At 32.4% G+C, this 16,962-nt stretch overlaps 1 protein-coding gene across 1 annotated transcript; it reads left to right on the forward strand.

Moving 5' to 3' along the window:
• The first annotated feature begins 739 nt into the window (after positions 1-739).
• Positions 740-15,143, forward strand: LOC117239618 (achaete-scute complex protein T4-like). The gene is made up of 3 exons (XM_033505336.1): positions 740-3,420; positions 3,570-3,970; positions 14,678-15,143. The coding sequence occupies exons 1-2, from the start codon at positions 2,789-2,791 to the stop codon at positions 3,961-3,963; spliced, it is 1,026 nt and encodes a 341-aa protein (XP_033361227.1). The 5' UTR covers positions 740-2,788; the 3' UTR covers positions 3,964-3,970; positions 14,678-15,143.
• The last annotated feature ends 1,819 nt before the right edge of the window (positions 15,144-16,962 follow it).

A 16,962-nucleotide genomic window follows, 5' to 3' on the forward strand; every position in this document is an offset into this window, starting at 1 on the left:
GAACATTTCTTTTACAGTAGGTGCCCTCGGATTCACTTTCGCGTAGCTCTCGAAATAACAGGGTCCATAGTAGCTGTAGTCAAGGATCAACGGACATGAATGTATGGCGCGCGCGCTTTCGTTCTCATTGCTCGCCAATAGATTCCTCGAGCGCGACGCTCGTTTACGCACAGTCTCATAGACACAGACCCATACGTGCATAAAGTACGCAACTGGCACACGCGCTCCCCCCGGCATATGGCGCGCACGGTCCCCCTTTTCAGTTCCGGGGGAGAAGAAACGAGGGGGCTGCGGCGCGTGCTCAAAATCCCCACTACCTCTTCCTCTTTGCACAACACGCGTTTCCCTCGCGTGCTTCTTGCTCGCTCTTTCGCCTTCTTTCTGTCCCTCGTAAACCCTAATTCCCCTCGCCCTCTGCACAGCGTCTCCCCTGAAACCAGCCCTCGGTCTCACTCTATGGTGCAGCAAAATGCTGAAACCTAACCCATCTATCGGATGTCCGCGTTCATTCTCAACGCAGACGCCATGCGGTGCGTAGCACGGAGGTCTGATCAGAAACGAGAACTGCCATTCGCCGGGAAGAGCTCTGTGAAAAAGTGACCGCTGACGAATGCCGAGAAATCATCGGCCACAGTGTCAACGAAATCTTGATAACCCGAAGGAATTTCGGACTGAGCTCTCGCGTGATTGTTTCTTTCGATCGGTTCGATGGGATCGAATGGTTCATGATGGGCTCATCGCGAGTGAGTTCGAACGTGAGATCGTGTTGGTAGAAATTCGCCATTCAGTGTGAGTTCAATATTTTTACAAGTTGAAGGTTGAATCGATTGACGAATTTTGTAAATGTGAAGAAAACGGGAACATTTGTAAAATCCTGTCGTAATTGTCGTTCGAGATTATTAAGTTGGTTTCTTTGATTAGACCGGCATTGGCTACGGCGCGTGCTTACAAAACCCCCCACCACCTAGTCCCTTTGCTACCCCTTTTTCTCCTATGCGCGCTATCGTACATAAGTACGTCCGTGTCATTCCGTGGCGTAGTAAAATATTAGACGGGATCTAACCTCTTGTCGAAGAGGTTTCCACGCTCATTTTGTAGTTAAACGCTATGCAGTCCGCGACGCGGTTTTGTTTAAAACGATGCTACTCTGATCGGTAGCGAACGCTCGGTAACAGTTTTATCGCCTGAATGGAGTTATATTTGTGTAACGTATGTGAATTTCGACCACTTTCAAGGAAGCAGAATTGCGACTGTAACGTTCGTCTTGAAAACCGTAATCGACCAAAAGAATTGTTAATGTTGAAATTACGCCAAAGAAGAAAATTTGTATGGTGCTCGAAAAGTATTAACGACCTATATCAAAATATTGATCTCAGGATTCTTGACCATTTGAATTACTTAATGGATTTGTGCCTTAAATTTTTAGTAGCAAGTGACCTTAGTCCTACAGATAGAGGAACGAAAATTGGATACAAGTGCCTTAATAGCCGAAATAGATAAATCGATTCGTAATAAGTGTTGAAACACGAACAATGGTTATTTGTACCGTTATAAATCATTAAGATCGTTTCAATGCTCTATTTGAAGTTATTAAAGTGCTTTCCTTTTAAATAAGAGCATTTAACTGGTGCTATACAATTCCTTCAGTCATATTGTGATAATACAATTCAAAGATCTCGATTCTAATTGAGACGTCACGCGACGTTTGAATGATATTCTACAATTTCAAAAGTTACTGTTTCGTAGCAAGAGATACGCGAATGAAGAGTTGAACGTTGACAATTGTTTTTGATATTATTAATGTTTTTAAAATGTAACGAATTCAGATTCCGAAGAATAATTTCCGAGGAGTCGACGACCGTCGTGGAGAAGAATAGACGGTGACCTCATGCTTTACTTAAGCCGTTGTGACCGACAACGAGACAATTGGATCTTGGTTCGGGTCATCAGCTTCATCATTTGGTAGAAAAAAGGCCTATGGCCTATCGAAAACTTTGGCAAAATCGCTCGTTTAGCAGAGATCGTAACAATAACAGCGTTTTATTAAATATCTGTTTATGCTTACCAATTTTTCAACAAGAAAGTATACGCTCTCGTACCTGTTATGTTATAAGTATCATAAATAATTTCAATCATTTTTTTGTATAAAAAGGATATATAATCTGTCGTTACTCATTGATACATAAAACGAAAGAAATGTCTTAGAAATAAATGGTACTGTTATTCTTGTAAAATAAAAAGTGCAAATTAGAAACTCTTAAAACAAAACCGAATGATACATAGGAGTATACCTTTATGCTGGAATGATATTTTTTAGTATTAAAGAAGATATAATTCTAAAAAGAATCATTGTCAGGCAACTTTGATAATCTTCAAGATTTTAGTCGTTAAAAGATATTCTGATCCAAATTTAAGTATCAAATCGAATAGTCGTCTAACCGTCTGTATCGATAAACATCTTTGTCTTCGAAGGGAGAGCGTGGTTTATTTATAAGTCTATCAATTAGACTCGTCCTCGAAAGGCATTAGAGTCGATAAGTTACTCGTTCTCTTCGCTATTCTCACAATATAAGCTCGTTCTGCAATCGCCACGATTCGAGCCTGTTATTTTTAAGAAAGAGCATTTTGTATTAAAATTACATTGAACGATTTTGCGTTCATACACTTGAAAAAGACTGATGATAACAGACTTTACCAACGATCGTTTCGACCACGTTGTAACGTTGTATGTATTCGCCCAGTGAATGAAACTTTTTGGCTTGGCTATTAAAGCAGAAAGGTGATCAAAATGACGACTATGGGAGTTACTGTATTTTGTAATAGGGTACAAATAAATGGAAATGATCAAGAGCAACTAATGTTGCTAAGAACGTTGCAAGATAACGAAAGCAACATAATCGGCAATCAAACTCATCTGATAGTCCCCAAAAATAATAGTAATACTAACGCAACCGCTTCTGCAACCGTGTTGCCGCCCTACGATCCCTCTAGATTGAAGAAACACGGAAAAAACGGACAGCCGCCGCCTGTTGCAGTTGCAAGAAGAAATGCACGCGAGAGGAATCGGGTTAAACAGGTGAACAATGGATTCGCAACTCTGAGACAACACATTCCGAGTCACATCGCTGCAGGTTATGGCGATAGAGGCAAGAAATTGTCGAAAGTAGAAACCCTGCGAATGGCCGTGGAGTACATTAGGGGACTTCAAAGGTTGCTCGCCGAAGCTGATGGGGTTGAATACGATTCGAATGTTGGTGCTACACAGTGTATGCCTTCGCCCACCAGCAGCGTTGTTTCATCGAGTCACAACGGTTCTGGGGAGAGACTCGTCTTGGAAGACGATGTCCTTGCTGCCGAAGACGATGATGGCGAACAGCTAGATGAAGACGAAGAAATTGGAAAACAGAAAACTACATCCAAGTAATTCTTTTGTTTTACATTTTATATTCTTATATTGATCAATATAGCAATTTATTTAAAATGGCCCAACTTAAAATTTAAAGTAAAAGTAAAGTATTGCCAGTAAAACGGATTGAAGTAATAACAATGTTTATATTAATGATTTTCAGATTGTCACCAAATCGAACTGCAGTTACATCGCCCCGTGATTACTACTCATCTTCGATAGGGGATGAAGAGAATCTCGAACCAAGGACTCTATCAAACACGCAGAATTTTTCCCGACTCTCGCCTAATTCGGTAGCATCTCCACCTTCGGAATATTATGGACAAAATGAAGAGAACCTCGAGCCTCAAATTCTATCGCCGTATAGTGGCGCCGGGGATAGCGAAGAGGGTGCAGCCACCGTTTATGCGGCAAGTCCGGAAACCTTTTCTGGAGCCCTGTATTATAAGCAGGAGATCACCGAATCCGGTGAATTCATGGACGTCGTAAGCTGGTGGGAACAAGAGCAGGGTAGGCTAGTACATCAGCAACATAATCAACGCCTCACACACGTGTAGTAGGAAGGTTCGTACTTTACGTTTTTTTATAAAATCTTTCCCATTTACTTTACCTCCCATTTCTAATAGAGAGTTTATGAATTTCATAACTGATTATAATTATTAGATTGCGGATACTTATGTAAATTCGTATTTTTATGGACGTAATTGAAGAAATGGAATCTCAACAGAGATTTATTTTACTTCGTAAATATTATAAATACTATATTTTGTATATATTTATATATTTATATATTTTTTCAGTTTTGCAAATTGTTTTACCTTTCAATTTCCCATACATAAAAATCCGTAGTCTACTGATTACACGATTACGTATTTACTAAAGTAAAGAAATCCAAAATACATATTTTGCATTCCTTATTTGCAATGTGGAATGATTACAAATTATCGATCTTTAAATGTATATAATTATACGTTCAACAGAATATATGTACTAATAAGTGTTTGATACCTATACTATTTTAAACAAAAGATATACAAAACAAATAAACATAAACCAAGATTTAATTTTATATAAATCATTCATAAATAAAATCATATTTGGTTAAAAGAGTTACAATTATACATAACGAGGCACGACAAAATTATATTTGAAACATGTTTCTTCTTGAATCTTATGTCAAAAATTATTCACGAGTTTAATAGACATCTTATTAGGATATAAATAATTACATCCTTGAATATCTATATTGAGCTATAACATATGTTAAAAATATCATTTCATCGTGAGAAGTATTGAACAACGCGCGTGAAATAAAGCTGCATCATTATCAAAATTCAGAAAAGTTACACGTGCGTTATGGTCGTGCATCAACGAACCGGATGAGCGACAATAGAGAGCCGCGTAATATTGTTTTACGTTCGTAAAACTCGCATGGTTCGAGTAGAAGAGTGCTCATTGAAGTACTTTAAGTGGCTTGAACCGACAGGGCTGTTGATCGGCGCCGCGCACGTGACAATTACTCCGAGGAAGCGTCGCCAAGTGGAAACTCGTGTACGGCGTTTCCTTTCGAACACGTGCTCGAGCGTCGACGCTCCCAAAAATAAACTTTACACGTTATAACCACTTTGCGAAGTATGTGACGACGTGACATTCGAGTATACCCTATATGCACTCCAATTTCGAAACAATAAAAAAGCAATGTTGAGTAAAAATTTATTTGCAAACGACGATATGATATTCTGTTTTAAAGTTTATTATATTTATATAGTGGGCTCTTTAAATGGCTTATATTGAACATAATCATGCATATTGTGGAAAAATGGAAAATAATAGATAAAGAATCAGGATAACTATTGATTTGAATCAAAGTCTCATAGCTTGGATTAAGATTAGATAAAACTACATAATTATTTCCTTCAGAAAAAAGTAGTAAAAGAACATACATTTAAATGAATTGATATTTTATGAAATGTTGATACATTGAGCATTCTTATATGCTTTAGTTGGTGTATAATATTCACGATTAATGTTCTACTATATTATATTAATGTTGTATTAAATTATACATATATAATTTTGCATTATACACATATAATTATACATATTAATGTTCTACTAAATTATACATATATAATTTTTCTTCGTGAAATTATGATTTCCTTTGAAACAGCACTTGCAAGAAATTAGTATTTAAAGAGTGATAGATTTTTAATATATATATATATTACAATACATACACTTTATATAAAATATTAGATTATAACACTCCAAAAATTACTTTCTTCAGTTGAAGTAAATACAAAATAATCTGAATAAACATCACAAGCTAATTTTTCAGACACCACTGCATGGAACCAATTTATTTCTTTTGAATTATATTTCCAAGGGAATTTTTAAATTTATTTTAAATGGAAAGCAATTAATTTCTCTTTTTTAATATTATTATAGAATCAGATAACATTTAGATGAAGCTTGTTCTTTTATTCTGTGTAGTTCAATAGTTGTGACGGAAACTCTAAAGTACTTTTGAAAAATTAAAAAAAAAATTTTTTATTCTATATTTTCGACTTCGTTTTTCGCGTAGAATCACCCCCTTTTCGCTTGTTACCAACCACCCTGTATATTTAGGTTATTGCTAGAACAAGATAAATCAAGAAATTCTTTTGTGTTTACATTATTCTATTTTTCTTCGTATTTATAAACAATTTGACCTGTTTGCTTATAATGTAACGTATCGCATATCTTTAAGAACTTATTAAGTTATTAATCGATGAATGTATTTGCTTTCGATAATAACGGCGTTAAATTTTAATGCATTGCGTCTCTTCTCTAAAACTACCAGAAAAAATATGTTCCTATTATTAGTATTCTATTATTAATAATTGGTAAAGAAAATATTTTTTCTACAGCACAAAGTAATTTAATCTTAAAAGGATTAAAACATGCCAAAGTTTTCCTACTCTTTAGTGTACAATATTTTGTAATTTTTTGTTCATAATTGTTACACACCTTCCACTTTTCTCATATTTTTGCTACGTTAACACACATATTTTATTTTTTGTTCTTTCCTGTTTTTAAGGGAACGGTAGAAAATTGCATGCTTTAATGATTTTAGTTGGTTCAACAAAGTGAAGTAAATAACATTCATTTGTATTCTATTTCGTTTCTTCGTTTCGTTCATTTCATAAATGCACAGTACTACATAGTAACTTATATCTCGTGATAAGATTACGCTAAAGTGTACTTACGCCAATACCATGAAGGCAGCTCTTTTGCTATATAGACGTATCAGGTATACGAACAAACGCACGTCAAGGAAATTTCAAGTTCATATCAGCTTATTCTACTAGTCGGCTCGTACGTTTCGAAACCCTGCTGCCACTGTGGCATGTAACATCAAAAGTGCGCTCCCATAAACGGAAGTAGTTTACCATTTTACCATATGTTAGCTATCCTCCTCGAAAATATCTCTCGACCAGACCTTTCTCAATCTTCGTGGTTTCCAATTGCTCGACATTGATCCGTTTCTTTTCGCGTCGCTCACGCATATGCTCGCCTCCCTAAGTTAAATCGTATTTTATGTTTTTAGGTTGTTTCAAAGATGTAAAACTTTTGTCGTGTAATGAATTTGTTAATAGAATTTTACAGTTAATGTATACGTGCATTACATAAGCAAATATTTAACTAAGAAAAGTATTATTTTTTATCAGGTGTTGCTAGTTTTTGTAGGTATTGATTAGTTGTATTAAATAAGTTGTTCTTTGTCATCACTCTATAACACAATTTGTTACGGAATTACATTGAATGTTATTACTGTAGAATATCCCGTACAATAATTCCGATTTTTCAGATAATTACTAATGATTAACATTAGTTCTAATTTCAAATATGCAAAGATTGATTACAAAATTTAAGTTACATGAATTATTTATCTTTCCTTAGTAATTAGATGAATGATTATCGATTTTATGTGTTAATAAATGACATTTAAATAAGATAATTATTATTAGCTAAGATAAGATATTAAAACGTTGACTGTTTTATTAAAATGTGTTACTTAATATAACGTAAAATCCTAGAACAAACGATAGAAATATTTTTGTATAAACAGATGTTTCCAGACAATCTAACTTTCTAACACGAAAATTAAATTTTATAATATTAATTTTATAATATTATAGGATAAAAGTTAAAAAGGAATTGATGCAGTTATATAACATATTAAAAAGGGGGTTAATTATCATGGAAATAAATTAAAAACATTTTTCAATTTTTTCGCATCTCGGTATTAATGAAATAAACGTCGACGGAGATGCAATGCAGAAATCGAGTTATAGAGAAAAGAAATCAGCTTGCTGTGCAGTCGAGTTATAAATAGAAATCATGATTTCCTTAAAAACATTCGTAACCCACGTGCCATATACTAAGTCTGATATAATGTTTGATACATGTGCACATATCGGTACTCAAGGAGGCCATAAGGCGACAGAAGCTCTTCATATTTTTAACATATGGGTGGCAAGAGGACAGTCGTTAAGTAAGGAATACGGGAGATAATTTGGAAACTAAAATTCGAGTTTAAAAACCGGAACAAGTATTTATTTGTTTCTTCGATTCCTTTTTTTTGGATAAAAATACCATATTTCTAAATTTGTTTTTTAAATTTTGCACAATTAATATGTATAAAATAATTTTAATCGAAATAATCTTAAAATATTATAATAATTTTATTAATCGACTGGTGGAAAATTATATAATAATTATGATATAAGTAAATTTTTTTATTTCAACTCTTAAGTTTCATAGACAACTGTATTAGTTTCTATATATTATTATAGTTGTTTTTTACTTTCTCTCGATAGGAACATGCTTTAGTACCTTCGAAAAATATATAAGGCTTTTTATACCTAAAATATCATTTTATTACAAAATAGTATTAGAAACTGATATGATTCTTAGTTCACCAATCGTAAATGGAATATTTAAACATAAGATTTGTAGTGTAGATGGGATTTTATACAATAATATAAATATTGTAGATGTTAAATGTATTGTGACTATTGTAGGTATTCTTGAGGGTGCAAAACAAACAAATATTGTTCTTATAATTAACAATTTCTCAAAACAAATAACAAAACAAGTAAAACAGTAACTAGTTACACAGAAATATACACACACGTGTGTACACATATGTATCTGCATTTACTTGCAGTTATCTGTATATAATTATTGCACATATAAGGATTGTTCTAATAATCAAAAATTTGTAGTTGAATAGTAGAAATATACTAACCTTTTAAAACAAAATTTAATATGTGTCTATGTTAGCAGTTAACAAGTATGAATAACGTTGTAAGATATTTATAAAAAATATAACATTCATGTTTTATAATGTCATTATTACTTATAAGATTGATCTGTTATTTTTAACTTACTTAAAAAGTGCCTATTTGAAACTGCTCAGATCATATCTAAATACATTTTTTTGAAGATTATTTTTCTTAATAACGTAAAATAATGGAATCTATTTTGGAAATGTAAATGAAGAAATCTTTCATATAATATACTAATTTCAAAACGTATCATATATTTACTGATTACAGAAGAACAACTAAAAAGTTTCCCTTAATCCTTTGTATTGTGACATTATTATCTACTATGAGAAAATACATTAAATGTTTATAAATATGAATTCTCTTATACTTAACTTAAACACTGAAACCCTCAAGTTTCAGTGCCATATGGGTAATAGCACTGCGATTAAGAAGCTTTAGCGAAACGACTACCATATGTCAAGTAATATATTTGTGCATACCCGCCTTCTTTCCAACTTCTCATTTTGAGATTGCCAGTATTGAATCAACCTCTAAAACGTATCATTATTGAAAGAACATATCGATTCTGTAAGAATTGTAACCTTGCTACGTGCAAGGTACAATGTCGAAATTTTTTGATAATTATTAGCGACTTTAGCGAAATGACCGATATTAACTTTCACGTTATACGCAATTTAATTTCCATTCGTCCTACTGGCCAAAACTTTTTTCACAAGGTTCACCTTTAAAAGAAATCATTAACATGTTTGCGTTCTTACGGTCCTTATAAAGTCTCTTTTTCGTTCCTTACGTCGTTCAATTACCTTGGCCTTAAAACGAATTCCCCGCGTCAATCATACAAATTAAAATGATCCGCTTCTGGCAATAAGCAGTCCACCAGTTTCGATTTTTCTTTTTTCTTTCCGGTTTTTACGATACTCGACGCGGAGGCCTGGTTCACGAGAAATTTCTGAATACCGGAGGCGTAGTTCTCGATGAAAGTAGCAATAAAATGTGTATCCTAGGGAGTAAGAAGTTCCACGCGAAAGTCGGGCCGAACGAGTGGACAACCAAGCAAGTAATTCTCGACAATTATAAAGTGAGGTCATCTACGAAATTTACGAGATGCGTCGCCGCGGCAAATTAATTTAATAAATTCCTTCCTTGGCTCCCGGTCACGTTGATATCGTCCCGTTGCGCGCGAGCCCATCGGCCTTCTTTCGGCTTCTCCATTTTACTCTGCTCCGCACTACTCTCTTTTGACCTCTTCTTTCTTCTCTTTTATTCTTTTCTTTTGTTTTGTTTCGTTCTCCTCTGTCTGCACTGTTGTGCTCGTAACGAGCACGCCGAAACTTTAACCTTGCTATAATCGCGACTATTTTTCTCCGGCGACCGTACGAAAAGCCGGAAGCTGTTCGATGAAATTTCTTCTTTAACTAATGATTATGCATCCTCATACGCCGACCGAAATTTCTTATGGCGGGTAAAGATACGCCGACATCGGTAGCGTTTTAATCCCGCTGTTAATCGAGAGAATTTTTCTTCGGGGCGCGTGACATACAACGTGCGATTACGTTTAGTCGTAAGTGATAGGTACAAATGTTATTCTTGCGAACGTAAAGGATGTTATTGCTGGAAAGTGTAGTGGAATAGCGACAGTCTGTTAATCTTTGTCCATCGTGATCACAAGAAAAATATGTTCGATTAAGTTTCACGATTGGACAATAATCAAGCTAATTTATATTTCGGAGTTTTATGTTGCTGAATACATTGTCGTTGTAAAAATATATTAATTTATATTTATAATTGGGAGAATATATGACTTATGTGCAGAAGTAATATATTTACGTAATAGGATTTTTTAAAAAATAAATAGTTAGGGAGAATTACCTATAAGATATTAATTATAGAAGAAGTTACAGGAAGGGCAAGCAGATGATTTCTTTGAATTATTTAGTATTTGCTGAAGCCAACTTAATAGTATACGTATCCAGTATTTCCATTTAAAAAACAAACGTAGTAAGACGTGCAACTGCGTCATAAAATAAAATGGTAGTAACATTTATGCAAGCCTGCTGTTGTTCTTCTCCTTCGACTTGGTGCGCCAAGAACAAAAGAATTTAAAGGTTTACCATGCTGGTAACCCGCATGTTGCCTATCTTATCAATAAACATTACCAGCATGACAATGTGACGGCGTCCGTATCGGCGACGGTTTGCAGCCGATTATGCTGTTTAGAAATTAAACCTTTTCCGCGAACGAGATCCGTGTTTTTAAAAATTGGAATTGTTTTATTTATCTTTTAGAAACATTTTAATATATGTGTCTAGTATTACACATATATACCATTAATTACAAGTCACATTGGAACATCAAAATAATTTTTATTTCTGATTTTTGCGGCTGTGATATTTTCACATATAATAAAACACTAATATTACTAATTTATCATGTACATTATATATTTATAGTGTATCAAAACAATGAAAAAATAATTTTCAAAATTATTTTTTTATTGTGTTACCGAATGTCCGCAACAGACATACATTATATATAATTAATTCCCAGATTAATTATTGTAACTAGACTGTTTCCTTATTATTGTGAAAATATTAATTACGTACCTTATTCACTGTGTACTTTAATTATCTACAGAAGTTTAGAGTAAGTTAAATATAAAAAAAGACAATAGAGTTACAATTAAAACATACATTTGGGATATAGAGATATATAATAAGATAATAGAATAAAAGATAGATTATTCTTCGCCTTATTATATCTATTTTTTACACATTAAATGATTTTTATTTAGAATTAGTAATACGAATATTCGAAGTTTAAAAGTTTAAACAGATCATATTGTCTACTTAGTACATACATATACTTATCTGCATACTAACTGCATATTAAGAAATATATTATTAAAATTATGTATTTAAGAACTAGAGAGAACTTAAACAAATATAGAATAAATTAATGCGATTATTGTTATCTGAGTAGTTGCAGTAGGAAAATAAGTATTACTCTAACAAAGAAGATATATTATTTATTATACTATATTGAATTCCATAATACTGTTAAATTCCTGATTATGAATATGCCAATAAATTTGAATAAATTTGATACGAAAAAATTAAGTCAGTAAAATAGGTACATAAATTTGATAATACAAATAATAATAGTACATAATGAAATTTATGCACCGAGTGTTAAAAAATTACTTATCATGGCTTTGACAGGTGATTCTACACCTTCGGATCGGCACGGTGAAGATTTATTTAAAAAAGTATCCGCAAAATTAACTCCGATATCGGATTTTAAAATTAAATTATTTTTCATTACATTCTGTGGAATTTGTTACCAGATATAAAAGTCGCAAAGGGACCATGGGTCCCTCAACTCAATCGTTCTCTTGGAAAGAAACTGTTAAATTTTCATTAATTGTATATACTAGCTAAAACTAATTTTCATTATAACATATTTCTTTAAAAATAATATATTTGCCTTACAGTCAGATGTAGGGTAAGCCTCATCTATTGTCGCACGTGGATACTCGGATACATTATTCGATATTCCATGTTTTCCTTTTTGTCCTGTCGTATCTGTGTAATGTTCATGTCTACGTGGCAACTTCTACATGGTCACTACTGTCGTTTAAGCAACGTCGGACACGCATTTTCATATTTCGCCTAAGTTTCCCCAAGGTATTATGTGAAATGATTTTACATGATGGAAGGTATATTTAATCTGATGTTCGAATTGTTCAACGGATGTAATCCATCCAACCGAACTGAAATCCATTGAATGGTCCAATCGTTGAAAATCACAACGATCTGAAATTTTTTCTGAACCGCAGCGGTCTTCCATTGTTGTTTGCCGATTGTCGATATATTTCACGTACCAAAGAATAAGTGCTACTAGCTTCATCAATAGCACGCTATGTAAATTCTACCTGACTGCGAGATTTAACGTATTATAACCAAACTCAGTTCTATGTGTTCTACGTCCCTTGTGACATGACTTACACGATGTAATAAAAAAATTTGAAATTTAAGATCAAGATCAATTTCGCCGTTGCTTCTTTAGCTCTCTACTACGCCTACGTTTTCCACTAATACGATAAAATATGATGTGCGATAAAATGAAAATGTTCCAGACGCTTTTCGGTCAAAGAACCACTTTCTGTGGTTCTTTAACATTTCAAAGTGTTCCTCTTAAAAGCAATTTCAAGTCGCGCCCTGCTACTGATAAGCAAATGTCCTTGCAGTGTCTTTCTCGTTTTTTTTTTTTTTTTTTTTTTTGGTTTTATCTGGAAGCGATACTCTTCAAGGATCGCAACTTTATATATAATTAACGTAATTTATTTGTTAATGGTAATATAGCATGTGACATTTTCCAGTAGAAGTGCTATTAATGCTTTTATTCTAACTTCACTGCATTTATGCCATTTACATGAATAATATAGCGATATGTTCCCTAAATATTCTTTTTTACTATGAGTTTCCGTGAAATGTAGCACATTAGGAAATTATTAAGACTCATAAAACTATTATAAAAATAATATTTTTTTGAACATATAAAATTTATAGTATCAGGTGATTAGTTGAAATCAATAATGTTATTCCTGGAAATAAATTGTTTAACCATAATAGTCGAAATTGTCATAAGATAAAGAGTACTATAATACATATTATATAGTCTTAGATTATTTACGGAGAGACTGTACATCTTGTCTAATATTGCATAGTTTTTGTAAAAGATCATATAGAATGATTTATTAAATAAAAAATATATTGCATTCTCTAAGAAGCACTTTCATTAGTTAATCATGTTTTAATTAGTATTTGGCAATTTTTATGGAGATTCAAGTAAATTATAAATGATTATAAATGAAGTTAGCGAAACAATTGTTAATTGGTACTATGTAAATATTGATTTGTAAAATTAACTTAATTCTGTCCATGAATCATACAATACAAATTTTGGTGAGGAAAAGTATAAGTTCCTTTTGTCATCAAGTGATGGGTACTTCCGTGAATTCTCTCCCAAATGCGTATACTTTTCCCACGATCTCTGGAGTTGCAACAGGGTGTCTCTAAGATTCGTCTGTTCGTTTCCGTACTTAATTCTCGTTGATCCAGGTAAATAAGGATCTTCACGATCGAGCTGAAAGAAATACAATGGCCAGGTGGGATAGTATCCCGAGGTTATATAGGAGTCTTCTTCCTCTTCCCGTAGAAACTTTTAAACCATTTGGGGAAAATATAAAAACTGATTTCTGAAATAAATCACTCAGGAAGAATTTGAGGGGTTCCGTTAAAATAACTGTTTCTCATGAGAAAAAATTATCTTAATAATATGACTATAGCTAATCATTGTCGTATTGTTTTTTTCCATGTCCACGATGGCACATAATAAGTAATTATGTAGTTCATGGTAAATGATAATGAAGGGAAACGTTTCCATGTAGACCTGTATACCGGAAGGAAATTAAATTACAAGTCAAATATATATCATATTAAAAATCACATTGATTTCATGACTATAACATAGTAAGTAGCATAATAAAATATTGTAAATAATAGAGTTTCAATCTAATTTAATTATTTGTTTTTTAGAAAATATCATTTCCTATCCCTTCTATGCTATGTTAAACATTAAAAAGTATCAATAGTTCCTTGTTATACTGGAATAAAATGATTATACATCTCTTAAATTATTTTATGTATAATATATTTTCTACTGCTATAAATAAATACTTCTTCCTTAATTTTTAATCCTTTTGTAATATTTTCCAATATATAATTTATTTTAATTCAATTTAACATTATGAAAAGTATTTAATTAAAGTAATTGATCTTGTTGGATTTGAAGCTGATAAAAATTTGCTACATTCCATTATTGCTGTTCCATCATAATTCGTATTAGTAATTTCTTTATTTCTTGTATGTTACAGGTCTCATAGAAAGTCTTAGACACACAACTCGTTTGAGTGATCTCACGAAGAGTTGCTTCGGAACCAAATTCCAATCGATTTTAACGTGGCAGTAAGAATAACGACAAAACCTGTACTTACCGCACAAAGTACTTCCACAAAGACACCACTGCCTATGATGTCTTTCCGCCTCGGTTTTATCTTTTTTATTTGATAACACATATAGAATATGCGTGATCCAATTCGATAGCAAAACGTTTCTCGCTCGAGTGCCTTAATACAACTATTTCAACTATAAGCAAAGTGATTTCTGCATTAATTAGAGTAATTCCTTAAAATCGTAATATGTGTGTTTGAATTACGAGGAAAGATTGACAAATTTATTAAATTTTTATAAATTCAAGTATAAGTAAATAAGTTTTTTAACTACCATAGTGAATATTTAAATTCTTTAAAAAATTCAGTATATCTAAGTACATACCTAAATACTGTGCAGAGGTAAGAAATTGACTAGCAAAAGAAATTTTTGTTACTACCATATTTCTAAACTGCGGATGTTTATGCAAATTTGGAATTCTTCTTCATTTCTTTGGTATTTTGCATTCGTAGATTTCTCGTAAATACATAATCATCCCGATTCTACATACTTCAAATCAAATAATGTATGACATCGCGTGACGAAGAGGACAAGTAGGACTTTTTGAGATCGAATAAGATACAAACTTCAGAGTATTCTGTGGATCCAAAGTAATTACCGTTAATACAAGGTAAAGAACAAATCAACAAGGTGGAACGTAATTATTCCTATCTATCTCTGTGCAGTTGAAAATAAAATAATGAGATTTTCGAATGTACTTTATTTTGCTTCTATGCCATTTCACTAACCATCTTCTCACTTCTGCATAGTACTTGCATTTATACATTTTGTTGTCTTTCAACGTGATTCAGATATAAAGATACAGCTGATGAAAATTTATATCTTATTTATAAAACAACTGTACGTATATTACATTTCAAATTTTTAAAATATTGCATAAGTACACGTTCTATGGTTTGCATAAGACATAATAGTTATATACATATGATATTTTAACGAATTTTTAATTATGCTTTTCTCGTCACTCAATACCAATAAATATACGATACCATTTAAGATCTCGCAAGCAAAAAATTTAAGTATTTGTAAACCATAAGCAAGAAATAACAAAGAAATTTCTGTTTTTTCTTTCTTTTTTTGCCATTTAATAAGATTTTAAGATATCTACGAACAAGAAATTTTGTAAATATCGTGAAATATAAATGGTAATGAATTAGTTTTAACACATACTGTTGTCCATGTTATTTATACAGGCTAATTGTGAAATCGTGGTACAATGGAAATGAAGATGACTTCTCACGCAAAACGATGCCATAAATATAAATTAAAATTTTTTCATATAAAGTTTCATTTTCGAGAAAATCAAATTTGAATTTCGTTAAATACGGTTCCACTTTACTGCTAGATGCTGCTTCCTTTACTCAATCGGACTAGTCGTCACCAATCATGTTTGCGTTAACAAACAATATCAGACATTCAAAAATTAATAAACAGCAATATCTTTTTTACTTCATTTACATTTTCCATCCTGATAGTCAATTTTGGCTATAAATAAAAATCCTCGCTGTTCATTATTCTCTACGGTCCTATTAACTTCTGACTGATTCGATATTATTCTGTAAACGGAATATAGTGATAACAAGCAAAATTAAGCGAACGAAACAAGATGGAACAGGTGTAGGTACTTAGCGAACGTTTGAATTGGGAAAATGAAAAATATGAAATTTTATTTTACTTTCAAGTTAATTCTGCGTGAGAAACCAACTTCCGGTTATGATTATACTACGATTTTACGAACATTCTGTATATGCGAAACATATTCTTGTTAAATAAACATATTTTTAGAGAAATACTGAAACTTCAACAACAGGATATTATAGTAAATTAGAAATACGATTTACAAACGAGAGGCGGTACTCTTATTACTCATAAAATAAAAATTCTTATTAAAGTTGATTTATTACTACCAAACTTTGACGCAATGTTAGGCAAAGCAATAAATTTTCTGAAAAGGTGATGTAGTTTCACGTCCAGGATGTTATGTTTGACCTCGTACTAGTATTATGCGAATTATCATTAGACTAAAGACAATATAAGAATGAAAAGCGGTACAGTAAAATCGAAGAATGTGTATATACGGAAGTGCCTTAAATGAAATTGAGGGGAATTGTATTTTTTCTACTTTAACTTTTTAACGAGTATTTAAGAA

Source organism: Bombus vosnesenskii, unplaced genomic scaffold (genome assembly GCF_011952255.1).
Source record: "Bombus vosnesenskii isolate JDL3184/JDL3185 unplaced genomic scaffold, Bvos_JDL3184-5_v1.1 scf7180000014105, whole genome shotgun sequence".
NCBI classification, from domain to species: domain Eukaryota; kingdom Metazoa; phylum Arthropoda; class Insecta; order Hymenoptera; family Apidae; genus Bombus; species Bombus vosnesenskii.